The sequence below is a fragment of the Myotis davidii genome, unplaced genomic scaffold, assembly GCF_000327345.1.
Source record: "Myotis davidii unplaced genomic scaffold, ASM32734v1 scaffold534, whole genome shotgun sequence".
Taxonomy (NCBI): Eukaryota; Metazoa; Chordata; class Mammalia; order Chiroptera; family Vespertilionidae; genus Myotis; species Myotis davidii.
The window spans coordinates 5,996,924-6,012,080 of NW_006286678.1; the positions used below are offsets into that span (position 1 = coordinate 5,996,924).

The window sequence follows — 15,157 nt, forward strand, 5'->3', positions numbered from 1 at the left end:
ATATTATGTGGCCACAACACATCCCAGTTGGTTATATTCCATGGGAGAACTCAGAAGCCATGTCACTCACCAAGACCATTAGATGAGTGTGATGTCTCTAGGTAAAGTATAGCTAGTATCATTATGGCAAGTAAATACTATGATAATTCCTCTAGTTCAGTGATTCTCAACCTGTGGGTCGCAACCCCTGAAAATACATCCTGCATATCAGATATTTACATTACGATTCATAACAGTAGCAAAATTACAGTTATGAAGTAGCAACAAAAATAATTTATGGTTGGGGGTCACCACAACATGAGGAACTGTATTAAAGGGTCACAGCATTAGGAAGGTTGAGAACCACTGCTAGTTCCTTTCTCCAAAGGCACCATAAGTAGAAGTGTACTTAAGTGATTGTATACGGGGGAGGAGAAAATACTCAGACATATAAAAATATTTTTTTATTGATTTCTGAGAGGAAGCAAGAGGGAGAGATAGAAATATCAATGATGAGAGAGAATCATTGGTCAGCTGCCTCCTGTATATCCCCTAATAGGGGTCGAGACCACAATCCGGGCATGTGCTCTGACCGGGAATTGAAGCGTGACCTCCTGGCTCATAGGTCGCTGTTCAACCCAGACATTTTGAAGACTATTAGACGTACAGTCTGAGTTGACATTGATACCCTATCACAAAGATGGAAGCACAGCTCCAGTAGTCTTATTTAGGTTCTGGAAGCAATATATTCTCCACCTAAGATCATTGCTCTTGCTCAAATACCAGGTGACATGGAAGGAGAGGCCTGCTTTGAATGGGACCTGGAAAAGAAAAGGGCTCTGCCAATAGGATCTGGAGGATCCTAGAGTGTTGGAAGTGTTAATAGGAAGTGTTGGCAGGAAAAGATGCAGTATAGAGCTTATGCTAAGCTCCAGTGGGGGAATCACAATGCAGGCACTTGAAATTCTGGCTACTACTACCCCTGAATATTCAGCTCATCAGCAGTAAAGATCGATGCTGATCCCTTGATGGGGACTCCTCTTCCTTGAATAGACCAACCAGCTACAGTACTTGGTGGCAAGTCAACTACATTGGGCCTGTCCCACAATGGAAGGGCCAGTGTCCATCCTCACATGAGTAGATTACTTATTTTGGGCTGGATTTGCATTTCCTGCCCATTGTACCTCAGCCAGGATCACTATTTATTAGGAGCTTGTGGAATGCCTGATCTGTAGGCAGGGATTCTCACATGCTATAGCATCAAAACATGGGACCCACTTTACAGTAAAGGATATGTGAAGTGGCCTCATGATCATAGGTCCACCGGTCATACCACATACTGCACCATCAAGGGAAGCTGGCCTCAGAAAATGTTGAAATAGCCTTTTAAAGGCACAAGTAAAATGCCAGCTTGGTGGCAACATTGTGGAAAGATGGGCACCGTACTTCAGAATGCAGTATACAGGGGTGGGCAAAAGTAGGTTTATCATTATTTGTGAGTACATGAAACACAGAGTTTATTCTTATACTAGAGGCCTGTTGCACAAAGAGATTCGTGCAACAGGCCTTACCTTTCCCTGGCTGCCGGCACCAGTTTTCCTCTGGCACCTGGGACCCAGGCCTTCGCTCCGGCCAGAGCCTTCAGTCGTCCCTGCTCTGGGTGGAGCCTTCAGTCTTTGCTCCGCTGCTTTGGCCTATGTATGCAAATTAACCAACATCTTTGTTGGGTTAATTTGCATACTCTCTTGATTGGCTGGTGAGCGTAGCGGAGGGATGGTCAATTTACATGTTTGTCTATTATTAGGTAAGATTATTATTTAATAATTATTGTATTATTTCCCATGCAATCCTTACCATTAGATTCCTGTAAACTTAACTTTTGCTCACCCCATATATAGAGAGAATTTTACATGGTGCTAGATCCCCAATGGGAAGAATACATGGATCTGGAAACCAAGGGGTGCAAGCAGAGGTAACCCCACTTACTGTTACTTACAATGACCCGATGGGGGATTGTGTACTACCTGTCCCAGCAACACTAAGCTTTGCAGAGTTGGAGGTCCTGATCCCCAAAGAAGGTGTACTCTTGCCAGGGGATGTAGCAATGATCCCACTGAACTATAAGCTATGGCTGTCACCAGGACATTTGGACTCCTTGTGTCCAAGCACCAGCCTAGAGAACAGGATTCATCATATTGGCAAAGGTAATTGACCTTGATCAGTAGGAGAAGATAAGACCACTTTCACACAAGGGAAACAGGGAAGGAGGAAATAAGTGTGGAATCTTTGTGATGCAGTTGGGCATCTCCCTTTCCCCCCTTGAATAGACACATGCAACAGCTCCAGTCTGAGAAGGTGTGATTACTAACAGTGTGATTACCAGACTCTTCAGGAATGAAGACTCGGTGGGTCACACTACCAGGAAAGCCACCCACACCAGCCAAGATGATAGGTGACTGTGAGGGGAATTTAGGACGGAGAAGGCAGAGTATGAGCACCGGTTGTAGATCAACAGCAGTCATGAGGGCTGTAGTTCATTCCACTGAACTGGCTCTTCCTCAGGAAGAGAGGCCCCTGGGAACCTTGGAGGAGCTGCTCTCCAAACCCCTGCAGAGATGTGTGTAACCATGAGAATGTGCCTCTCAGATCTCCCGCTGTGGAGAGCAAGATGGGCTGATGCCCCCAGCTGCTGTGTTCTAAATACAACCCTGCATTTGCTCCAAGACCATGTTCCCCGTGGCCTGTTTCCAGCCAGTGAGAGCACACGACGGGAGGCCCATTTCCGTGAGACAGAGGACCCCTCTGACTGCTGTTCTTTATTTTTTTTATTGCTATTTTTTTTTTTAGAGATTTCCTTTTCCTTTTTCTTTTTTTTAAATATATATTTTATTGATTTTTTTACAGAGGGAGGAAGGGAGAGGGATAGAGAGTTAGAAACATCTATCAGCTGCCTCCTGCACACCAACCACTGGGGACGTGCCCGCAGCCAAGGTACATGCCCCTGACCGGAACCGGACCCGGGACCCCTCAGTCTTTAGGCTGATGCTCTATCCACTGAGCCAAACTGGCCAGGGCAGACTGCTGTTTTGGCTTGAGGATTCTACATGGGTTTGCAGAAACTTCCTGAAAGCTTTCTGAAAGTCTAAGGCTCTTCCCATCATACCTTCCTTCTTCCCCTCTCCCCTTCTCATGGGTCAGTGTGCATCACGGTCTGACAGATCTCTGCCTTCTCTGGCTCCCTCCCCATTTTCTTTCACGGGCATTTCCCCCAGTTTCTTGGAATCTACTCTGATCTTGGTGTCTACTTCTCAGAGGACCTGAACTAACATAGATAGGTATAAATACACCCATTTTACAGATGAAGAAACTATTCTTCAAAGAGGTCGATTAACCTGCACCAGGGCACAAGGTTATACAGCCAGTAAGTGGCAGAGCCACCATTTAAAACCAAGATTTATCTGGTTTCAAAGCCCATGTACCTAGATTTCATATTCCTGTTTCTCTGCTTCTGCGGTTTCTGTTCACGTCATTCTCCTCTTCGTCTCCTGGAAAGGCTTCTGAATATTCTAGTCTTGTCTCTACCCTGCAAAAGCAGGAGGAGTTTTTCACTATACTTATAACATAATATAAAAGGAAGAACATTGTACTCCTGAGGCCTGTAATGGTTCTTGAGGTAAGCGTTCCCCCGGGAAAGGAGAAACTCAGGGGATGGTGTTGGGACAGCTTTATGGAGCTTCCCCTTCTTCCCTGAGGAGTCTTCCTGGAGAGTTACCCCGTAAAAGTTCACAGTTCGTTTTATAAGAGAAATTACATGCCATTATACCCATTATCTTAGAACATATCCCTCCTTCATACAAAAGCTCCCTTAATTTTGTAAGCTTTCCTCTTCTTTTCTAACCCTCACCCGAGGATTTTTCTATTGAATTTTAAAGCGAGAGAGGAAGAGATATAGAGAGAAAAACATCAATGTGAGAGAGAAATATTGATCAGTTGCCTCCTGTACGCACCCCAACTGGGGATCGAACCCACAACCTTTTGTAACATACGGGCTGATGCTTCAACCAACTGAGCCACCTAGCCAGGCAGGTTCCTCTTCATTAAATAAAGCACAAACTTTCTAAGGTTGGCACTGGAATGAAAATCAAGGGCTGTCTGGGCTTTGAAATGCGGGCACTGCCTGTGGAATTCATTCATTTTTTCCTGATTACAGTTTCCCTCAACACACTGGCCTCCAGGAAACATCACTCTTTTTAACATTCTGATTCTCATGTGGACACAGGGCTTTTGTGAGATTCTCTGTAAAAAGCTGAGATATCTGAATGAGACATTAGTAAAGGATAACAAAAGGAAAATGAATCTAGAGAGTGTCATAAAATTTTCAGGGTCTGCAGGAGGCATTCCAGGCCTGGGTACCTCACCCAGGTTCTAACCTTCCTGGCCCTTGGTGGGCCTCTATTAGGTGACAATCCCTACCTTTCCTAGGAGCAAGCTTTCTGCCTCAGGGCCTTAAATTGTTTTGATTTTATTTACCCTAGATGTTTGACATAAGGAATCACTTCATACTACTGCTGGAACTCTCTCCCTTATGGCTGGGGATGCAGCTTCTATAGTGTATCTGTATCAGAATTTAACCTCTTCTCCTCATCCATCTTTATCATCATTCTCATCTCTCCTGGATCATCCCCATATTCCCATCAGCTTACAAGCATGCTGTGATATACCACCTAAAAAAGAAAAACCACAAAACCAACACACTGTGTTCTAGGACACCTTTCAGTTTATAGCTTTTTTCTCTGTTCTTCTTTCTAGCAACACCCTTACTTGTCTCCATTGCCTCTCTCCCCATTCTTTCTTGAACCCACCACATCAGTTAGACTTTCATTCCTACCATCCCACTAAGAATGCACTTGTGAAGGGCCCCAACGACCCACAGGTAATGAAATCTCACATTCGATTCTCAGTCCCACCTTGCTTGTTGGCCACTCCCTCCTACCTTCACAACAATTTTCACTTGACTCTGGAGACACCACATTCCCTTGGTTTTCTGCCCATATCATGAATGGCTCCTTTTCAAAGTTCTTATTATCTCATATTTCTTATTATACTGGAGTGCCCCAGGACTCAGGACTCAACCTACCAGGGGTTGGCAAACTACTTCTATAAAGGGCCGGATAGTAAATATTTCCAGTATGGGGGCCATATGGTTTCTGTTGCAATTACTCAAGAAGTCATAGACATAAATGAATGTTGACTTGATCATTGCCATCAGTGCTTATTATGTGCCTCATATTGCTAAATAAACAATAATTTGTCATCCTGGTATTTCTGCATAATTATATGAGCACAACTGGAGCTCAGAGGGAGGAAAGGTTTCCTTCTGTGTCGTGGAAGGAAGGGAATTCTATTTTGAAATGTCTGTACATGTCTCCCTTTTGTCCCACTTTATTTGAAATTCGGGAATTTTGAAAGGCGAAAGGCTCAGTCTGAACTTTTTCCTTATTAATGCTAGCATTCAGCCTTTGTTCATCAACTGGGAGTGGGGGTAGGCGGAGGAAAGGATCAGAGCTTCAACAGCTGGTGGGGAATGAGGGACAGCTTCTCAGTAGGGTCTGAGATAGAGGGAGGTTATTTTATTTGTTGAGATGGGGTGATTACACTCCCAAAGTGAATTTTGAGAGACAGCTGCACACAGAAAAAGAGATGGTGATTAGAATTAATTACTGTTGTAGATGTTTTGCATTTCTACAGCGCTTTGTATTTACAAAGAATTCTGTAATCACTTATTAACTCTCTCCCACCAGAACCTTCTGACATGGGCAGCATTATTACAGATGTTTGTATTTGTCTTCTGGGAAGAAATCTGAGCTGCTTTGGATGCGTACTAGAATTAAGGAATCAAAATCTTTATTGCAGTTCTTTTTACTCACTGTGTGGCTTCAAGGAGCCAAATAATGAGAACTCGAACATTGAGTTACTCTATAATTTTATTATGATAAATAACTCATGAAGATGGCTCAGTGCTCTGCTAAATAATAAAAGATTTCATATGTGGGTATGCAATAACTAACCCCTGAAAATTCAGTTTCCTACAGGTTTTTTAAAAATAAAAAACATATCATATTTTTATATATCAAATGTGTAGCATAGTGCCTAGCATATTTACTTAATAAATGCTTTATAAGTGTTATCCATTATTTATACTGTAATAAGACCCATGTGGCATGTGCACCCACTTCACTGCTTTAAGTCTTCCTGTCTTTGGATAAGGAGGCAGATGTACATCCACGTATTCAGCAGTATTTACTGAGTGACTACCATTTATCAGGTATTGTTCCTGGGGCTAGGGATACACTGGTGAACAATAAGGGAGGTCCTGCTCTCATGAATCTTATATTCTGGCAGCAGGGGGAGGACTCACAGTAATCATGGTGGAGGCCCTTACACTTAAGTGAGAGTTAGGCTGAGATAGAGAGGACAGAAGCATGATTAAGGTATATTTAGAAAATTGTGGGGAATTTTTTTTTCTGAACTTTCATATAAAACAGCATTTTTCTGTAGAAATAAGTTAAGTATAAATTTATAAGCTATTCACTTTTTATAAAAGTATTTAAATACATACATATTTTCTTTAAAATATACTTATGAATTTATAAAATATTTAAAAGAAAAGATTATTATAAAAAGTTAGAATACCACTAACTGAAAATTTTAAAAATAGAAAAATTACTCATAATTTTATTGCAATATCATTTCTTTTCAATTGCCTCAGCATATATTTGCACATAGTTTGTTCAGCACCCATTTACCGAGCATTTTCCCATGCTGCTTCAGGAGTTGAACCCACAACCCTTTGGTGCACAGGCTCAGTTTCCTGATATTTGGGCATGGCTTGGAGTTGCAGACAGTTCAGTGGGATGGCAGTAGGGGGAGACAATATCACATAACGACATCCTCAACTCCCTTAGCCCAGGGCCTGTTTGGAAGGGATGAGATAAAGGGAGTGGACCTTTAGCCCTGCTGAAAAGAGCAGGTAAAGAATAGTAGACTGAAGCAGGATGAAATCCCTGGGACATGTTGGGAGCCTGAAGAGAAGGTTCCAGAGGCAGAGAGGAGCCCGGGTCCTCACCATGGCCTTTTTAACCTCAGGTGACTTCTGGGGAAATAGCTGCCCCTACCATCCCAACATAAAGACCCACACTTTTCTTTCTGTTTAGGATATTATTGGGGCTATGGATCGAGATACAACCAAGAGTCCCTTCCAAGATAACCCTGATACAAGTTAATTTTGAGCTCTACAGTCAGTGGGCCTGGCCTTTTGTTGCCTTTTCCAGCTACTACCAGTGTCTTCTCAGGCTGGGTTCTTACCTAGATGCAGCTAGGTTGGGATGCAGTTTCCTAATTTATTCCTCACTCTTCAGACACTGAAATGACTTTACAGACACTTTTAATACATATTTTTTGTTAATCCTCACCTGAGGATATTTTCCATTGCTTTTTCAGAAAGAGGGGAAGGAAGGGACAGACGGAGGGAGGGGGAGAGAGAGAGAGAGAGAGAGAGAGAGAGAAACATCGAAGTGAGAGACACATCGATTGGTTGCCTCCCGCACTCACCCCCCCTGTGGGGTGGGGAGTGAACCCGCAACCCAGGTATATGCCCTTGACCAAGAATCAAACCCACGACCCTTTGGTGCACAGGCTGATGCTCTAACCACTGAGATCACCAGCCAGGGAAATTTTTAGATTTTTAAGATTAGAATTATTTAATTGCAAAAGATGTCAAAAACATCATCTGAGAAGTTCCTTTCCCATGTCCTGAATCTGTCTGAAGAGTTTGTCCTGCTTACAGTGTCAGTGCCCTGATGGCTAGATTTCATAAAATAATGACAGTACTCAATCACTAGAAATCTTTGTAGACACCAGGAGTAAACATACTTGATCTTTATGGAAATGTGTTTGGGTCTCACCTGCTTCCTTCTAGCCCCTTTCCTGAGATAGTCCCTTGATTCTGCTCTAAAGGTGAGCACCAGTCACAAAACCCTCAAGCATTCTTTATTCTGGACATTAGGTCCACAGGCTTCCTGGCATCTTTCATAGGACGGCCTCCACACTCTGCCTATTTGTTGAAAAATCCTAGAAGAGTAAGGAGCAAGAGATGCTAAATCATTACAGGAGAAAACTCTCAGATTCCTTCTGTTTTATCAAAGAAAAAGTCAACCAGGTCATCCTCTAACGTGAAGCGACCCAGACCTAAGTCAGCAGCAGGGTTAAGTACACCGAGAAACCGGCACAAACAAACGACTCGTCTCAGGTATGGAGAACTTAGACTTAGGGTTTGGATGAAGTCTCTAGACCAGCAATTTTTAACCGTTTTCATTTCACAGCACACATAAACTATTACTAAAATTCTGCAGCACACCAAAAATCCACTTTTTGCCAGTCTGACAAAAAATAGGTATAATTTTGATTCATTCACACTGGACATCTATTGTGTGTCGGCAGTTGTCATTTTTTAAACATGACAATCAAAGGGAAAAGAGATCAGTGCCCTTGGCTAAATAGTCAGATATTTGTTGCATGTTTTAAAATTTTTTGCAGCACACCCGTTGAAAATCGCTGCTCTAACTAAACACATTTAGGAGACTACCAACAATTTTTCTTGAAAATGCTAATTTCATTTGCAAAAGAGAAGTACCAAAATAGTATTGTTATTATAACAGTAGAAATAGGGCGCAGTTTGGCTCAGTGGATAGAGCATTGGCTTGTGGACCTAAGGGTCCTGGGTTCAATTCTGATCAAGGGCACATACTTGGTTGCAGGCTCTTCCCTGACCTGGGGCCTGGTCAGGGCGCATGCAAGAGGCAACCAAACGATATGTTTCTCTCACATTGATGTTTCTCTCTGTTTTTCTCTCTCTCTTCCACTCTCTGTAAAAGAGAGGGTTGTTACACCCATGTTTGTCAGCTCTTGGTTTCATTGATCTTTTGTATTGTTTTTTGTGTGTGTTTTTTTTAGATTCTATTTCTGCTCTGATCTTTATTATTTCCTTCCTTCTACTCACTTTGGGATTTGTTTGTTGTTCTTTTTCTAGTTCTTATAATTTTCTTTGTAGTATCTTTATCTAGTTTCAGAATTAGGGTAATGTTGGCCTGATAAAATGAGCTTGGGAGTCTTCCCTCTTGAATTTTTTGGGAATAGTTTGAAAATGGTAGGTGTTAGTTCTTCTTTGAACGTTTGGTAAAATTCACTATGAACTTATCTGGTGTGGACTTTTGCTGGGAATTTTTTTTATTACTGCTTTGATTTTGTTGGTTGTAATTGGTCTGCTCAGATTTTCTGTTTCTTCTTGATTTCGTCTTCGAAGATTGTATGCTTCTAGAAATTTGTCTATTTCTTCCACATTGTCCAGTTGGTTGGCATATGTAATAGTTGTTCATAATATTTTCTTATAATACTTTGTATTTCTGTGGTGTCAGTTGTCACTTCTTTAATTTCGAATTTTATTTATTTTTGGTCCTTCTTCTTTTTTTCTTGATGAGTCTGGTTAAATGTTTATCAATCTTGTTTATCTTTTTCAAAGAACCAACTCTTGGTTTTATTGATCTTTTGCATTTTTTTTAAGATTCTATTTTATTTCTTCTCTGTTCTTTTTTATTTCCTTCCTTTTTTCACTTTGGGATTTGTTTGTTGTTCTTTTTCTAGTTCCTTTAGATGTGAGGCAAGATTTTTTTTTTAGATTTGTCTTATTTTGGGGGGTAGGCCTGTATTGCTATGAATTTCCCTTTAGGACTGTTTTCACTGTGTCCCATAGATTTGGGGTTGTGTTTTTCATTTTCACTTGTCTCAAGATTTCTTACTTGATCTTATTGTTAACGCATTTATTGTTTGGTAACATGTTATTTATCCTCCATGTGTTTGTATATTTTTCTTGTAATTGATTTCCAGTTTTCTACCATTGTTATCAGAAACAATAACTTGATATGATTTCAGTCTTCTTAAATTTACTGAGATTTGTTTTGTGGCCTAATATGTGGTCTATCCTAGAAAATATTCCATATGCACTTGAAAAAATACATACTAAATTGTATATTTGAAAGTTACTAAGAAAATGGTTCTCATCACAACAAAAATAAAATGTAACATGTGAGGTGATGGATATTAACTAAACTTATTGTGATAGTAATTTCCCAATATGTACATATATCAAATAATTCTGTTGTACACCTTAAACTAACACAGTGTTTTATGTCAATTATATCTCAATAAAACTGGGTGGGGTGGGGGAGCCTGTTGCTCTTTGGAGGCCAATTACTTCCAAATACACATCCAGAGCTCCGTGCTTTCTTGTATGTGGATTATTTTTAATTCTTAATATATAGATTGCTGGATCCTGCCCCTAGAGATTATGATTCACTAAGTCTGGGTTGAGGCCAGGAAATCTGTACTTTCACAAGCCTCCCAGGGATTCTGATGCAAGGCCAGTTTGAAAGACACTGGAGCAGACAACCTGTTCCCGTCACTTAGTCCGCCAGATGAGGAGCATTGAGTGGGCATGTGCTGCCCTCTAGTGTCCCTGGCTGCTTGCTGCACTTCTGCATGGTAGAGAACCTGCTGCCTGAGCGCTGGTGGGCTTGCTGCCTGACACTGCTCTGGGGCTTCCGGTCCAGCACTCTGTAAATCTTAGATCTTGGGTGTTAATAAATTGTTGTAAAAATGTAAAAATTGTTGCTGTTGAATAATAGCAACTATGCTTCTCTAACCGAGCACCTTGGCATATCAAAGGTGTTCCAGAATATATTCTGAGAATGAGACACAGCAAAACTTCATATGGCTTGTCTTGGAGGAACAAGCTAACACCAGTGGCATGTCTGTATGACCCATGGTTCCTATGAATCAGAAATTGTGAACAGTTTCCTGAGGAAATTCTATTACAATAATTGCGGTGCTGTAACATTATAATGGGAGCAGGGTCTGGCTTTATAGGTTTTCTAGAAAGAAATGAATATGAATCCTTTAAAGTTGTGTCGTCCTCCAGAGTTCGGAGACTTTTCCTGTGCTTCATCTCCCTTATTTGCTGTTCACTGTAAACCAGGAGTCGGGAAGAGCAAAAGTGAAGGTCCATGCCCACATCATTAACAATGACAGACACTGTTTTCATTACATGCATGTGCCTTGTTTAGGAAGGCACTGATTCCACTGTCCTATCCCTGCAAGCACCCTCTGTCAGCAAGTACCAAATCAATAAGTAAACTTGCACTAAAGGCCAATTCTGCAAAAGGCATAAGATTATCTTTGATTCTAACGCCACAGCCCTGAGACAGAGGAGCAAGGGCTGGATGAGTTGCTGGAGAGGAGATTTCAGCAGGTGGTTTTAATGGCTTCGTGGGATGAAATGTGGGTAAGTGCACTGGTTGTAGCAGGTGTGAAGTTTGCAGAATTTGATGGTTTTGCCTGGAGCAAGGGGTCAGGCTAATGGAGACTTAGAACTATTGCAGCAATTACAATTGTAATTAAAAGGTGGCAGCAGTTGCAGGAAGCAAGAGCTGATTGGTAGGATACATGGTATTCTGTTTACCTTGTCTACAGCCCATTGGTGAGGGAGAGCTTCCCACTCTAGAGTTCTGGGGATGGCTGAATGCATGACACTGACACTGGACCTATGGGATTGATAGTAGCTTATTAAGCACGTATATTCAGAGTCCAGAGGAGGAGGACACCAAATAGCACACAGCACCACACTGCATCAGGTTAACGGGAGATAGAACTATTGCAGCACCGTAGAGAGAAGTAGTAGCTGCAGGAAGCAGGGCCAGAATGGGTAGTAATAGTAAAAGTAACATAAGGGTCAACTAGCCCAGCCAGCATGGCTTTGATGTGGTTGAGCATCGACCTATGAACCAGGAGGCCATGGTTCCATTCCCGGTTAGCGCCCATGCCCGGTTGCAGGCTCGATCCCCAGTGCAGGGCATGCAGGACGCAGTTGATCAATGATTCTCTCTTATCATTGATGTTTCCATCTGTCTCTTCCACTTCCTCTCTGAAATCAATAAAAATATATTTTTTAAAAGAGTCAAGCTACTTTGTAGGTATGTTGACCTGCTACTGAAAAGCTGATGCATGCTGCGTTTAAATTGATTTTTGTTAACCTGTCATTTAGTGCTCTTGGGTTAAAAAAAGTCTTCTCTGTCCTGTACTATGGAATTAGCAAGTTCAGAAAAGATGTCAAAATGGCTCAAATTCATCCTGTCTTCAAAGATGAAATGTAAGGATCTATTTTTAAAATTTTGTTCTACATAAAAATAATATTCAAGAAAAATACTCTCTTATCCAATATTTTATCAAATCATTTTCAGAATATTCTTCCTTATAGCTAGCAAAAGTCCCTCATGCTAAGGATTGTTTTTTTGCATTTGTTTTTAAAACTGTGGTTAAATATACTTAACATAAAATCCACTATTTTAATCATTTTAAGTGTATAATTCAATGTCATTAAGTACATTTACATGTTGTCAACCATCACTACTACCGTTTTCAGAACTTTTTCATAATTTCAAACAGAAACTCTGTACCCATCTATACTAATAATCTATACTAATAAAAGGATAATATGCTAATTAGACCGGGTATCTTCCGGATGTCCTTCTGGACAAAGCTACAGTGGCTGCTGCTGCAAGGGCCGGGCCAAGACTCAGGCAAGCTGCGGATGGTGGCTGCTGCTGCTGCGACCGACTGGCAGTGGCAGAAGCAGCAGCAGTGTGATGGGGGCATCACCTTCCCCTGATCGGCCTGGTCGCCTCCCTTAGAGGGAGGCCAGACTGTGGCTTAGGACATCCCCTGAGGGCTCCCGGACTGTGAGAAGAGGCAGGCCAGGCTGAGGGATCCCCACCGCCACAGTGCACGAATTTTCATGCACTGGGCTTCTGGTTAAATAACTCCCTAATCCCCTCTTTCCAAACCCCTGGTAAGGTTAGTTCTTGATTCATGTGAATTAGTCTTGTCATTAAAACTAGATTTTTGAAGTGTCTTTCGAGCAGGCAGATAACACCACTCAATGTCTTTGTGCTTTAATGTACTCACCACACTCGTTAGGCGGGAGACTGGATGCTGGAGGCAGGACCAAAACCTCTTCAGAAATCTGGGACTTAAGAATATTCGAGCTGTAGGACCACTCTCATCAGGGCAAGAACTTCTTTTTAAAAAAATATTTCTATTGATTTCAGAGAGGAAGGGAGAGGGAGAGACAGAAATATCAATGATGAGAGAGAATCATTGATTGGCTGCCCCCTGCATGTCCCCTACTGGGAATCAATCCTGCAGCCCAGGCATGTGCTCTTGATTGAAATCAAACCAGGGACCCTTCAGTACTCAGGCCAACGTCCTATCCACTGAGCCAAACCAGCTAGGGCAGGGCAAGAACTTCTTAAGGAAATTCAGAAATCCAGGAGTGATGGAGGCATATCCCAATGTCAACAAGGGCCAGGAAGGTTAACATTAATATGTGAATCAGTGGATATAAGGATGGTGGGTATTGACGTTGAACAGGAAGAAACTTGCTCTGCCTAAATGTGTTCAAATTCAGATGTTCATAGCACATTCAGCCAAACATTCCAGCCATGATGGAATCAAACAAAGAGCCACAAGTTTATGGTCCTTAATAAAAAATCTTGCCAATAAATCCATCTCCATGAATAGACAGGATGCTATAAGAGCTGTTTAGGCCATTCTGGAAAATCAAGCTCCAGAGTAAGCCTCATTCATGTGCCTCCCTCCAAGGCATTTTACAGCCTCCCTTGTCCATCTCAAGCTTGGCCAGAGTGGAAAGTGCCTTTTTTAGCAACTTAGAAAGTTATTTAAAAGGACAGCAGTTATTTCCTTTCCTGGCCACATCAGACATGGCGCTCTTCCTAAACTTTTCCACATGACCATCTATTTATTGCCTGTGACATCAAAACCCTCACTTTCCAAGACTTAACAGGACATCGGGTGCCCTATCCTTTGTGTGCTTTTGTAGTTATCTTCTCACTACAGGTGATGTTGTTGATGGAGTTCCTCTGACCTAGCCTCTCTCTCACTCTTACAGGGCAATGCAGCATACATAAAGGCTCAGTTACCTGGGGATTGATGTCCAACTACTATCTTAAAGGAGAGAGGTGAGCCATCAGGATATAGGAAATAGAAAGAGCATGAAAGAATATGTGCTGCCCGTGACCTTAGCATCATTAGGCCTACACCCTGCACTCCACACAGAACCAGATACTCTCATCTGAATACTGAATCACATGAGCGTCTCCCAGACCAGCGATTTTCAACTCGCGTGCCACAAAAGTCTTAAAGCATGCAATGCCTGACTTTCTAGTCAGGGACACTGACCTCTTTTCCCTTAAATTGTCAAATTTTTAAAAATGACAACAGCCGCCCTGACCAGTTTGGCTCAGTGAATAGAGCATCAGCCTGTGGACTCAAGGGTCCCAGGTTCGATTCCGGTCAAAGGCATGTACCTTGGTTGCGGCACATCCCCAGTAGGGGGTATGCAAGAGGCAGCTGATCGATGTTTCTCTCTCATTGGTGTTTCTAACTCTCCATCCCTCTCCCTTCCTCTCTGCAAAAAATCAATAAATTTATTTTTTAAAAAAGTGATGAGAAGGAGCTTAAATACCACTTCTTAATAAAAGACACCAGATGTCCTTGCAGAAATACTTTATATAAAAAAAAAAATGACAACAGCCAACGCAACAATAGCCATCCGGTGTGAATGAATCAAGATTATAGCTTTTTTTTTTTTGTCAGATTAGCAAAAATATATACTTTTTGGTGTGCTGCAGAATTTTAGCAACTTGCTTATATGTACCATGAGATGAAAAAGGATGAAAATCACTGTCTAGACAGATAAAGGTCTGTAATGATCCACATTCCTTGTGAAACAGGAGGGCTTTGTGATGTCGTCTGTTGGTCTGGTTGCATCCTCTGTGAGGCGGAGATGACAAGGCCTAGAATATGGACTCATTATGTTTCAAGATCTTGAAAGCCTGGGAGGAGGATGGCTAGGTTTAGGCCATGCTGAACCCTACCTTTGTTCTGTGGGAAATAGGATATCCCTTATACACGTATGGCTCCATCATCATTATTGCATTCATTATTTGGCAAGCGAAAAAGAAGCATCAAAGATTGAAATGTGGACCTT

The 15,157-nt window shown here is 41.8% G+C and overlaps 1 protein-coding gene across 2 annotated transcripts in view; it reads left to right on the plus strand.

The window, feature by feature from the left end:
* The first annotated feature begins 11,290 nt into the window (after positions 1-11,290).
* Positions 11,291-15,157, plus strand: part of LOC102774073 (protein FAM205CP-like) — an 11,062-nt gene continuing 7,195 nt past the window's right edge. The window contains exons 1-2 of one of the 2 annotated variants that reach the window (XM_006758629.2): positions 11,307-11,374; positions 14,057-14,126. Coding sequence is in view for 1 of the 2 variants with exons in the window: in XM_015560555.1 (XP_015416041.1) it covers positions 11,351-11,374 (24 nt within the window). In the remaining variant the exon portion in view is untranslated. Of the gene's footprint in view, positions 11,375-14,056; positions 14,127-15,157 lie in introns of both variants that reach the window. The other variant, XM_015560555.1, reaches the window with a different exon arrangement.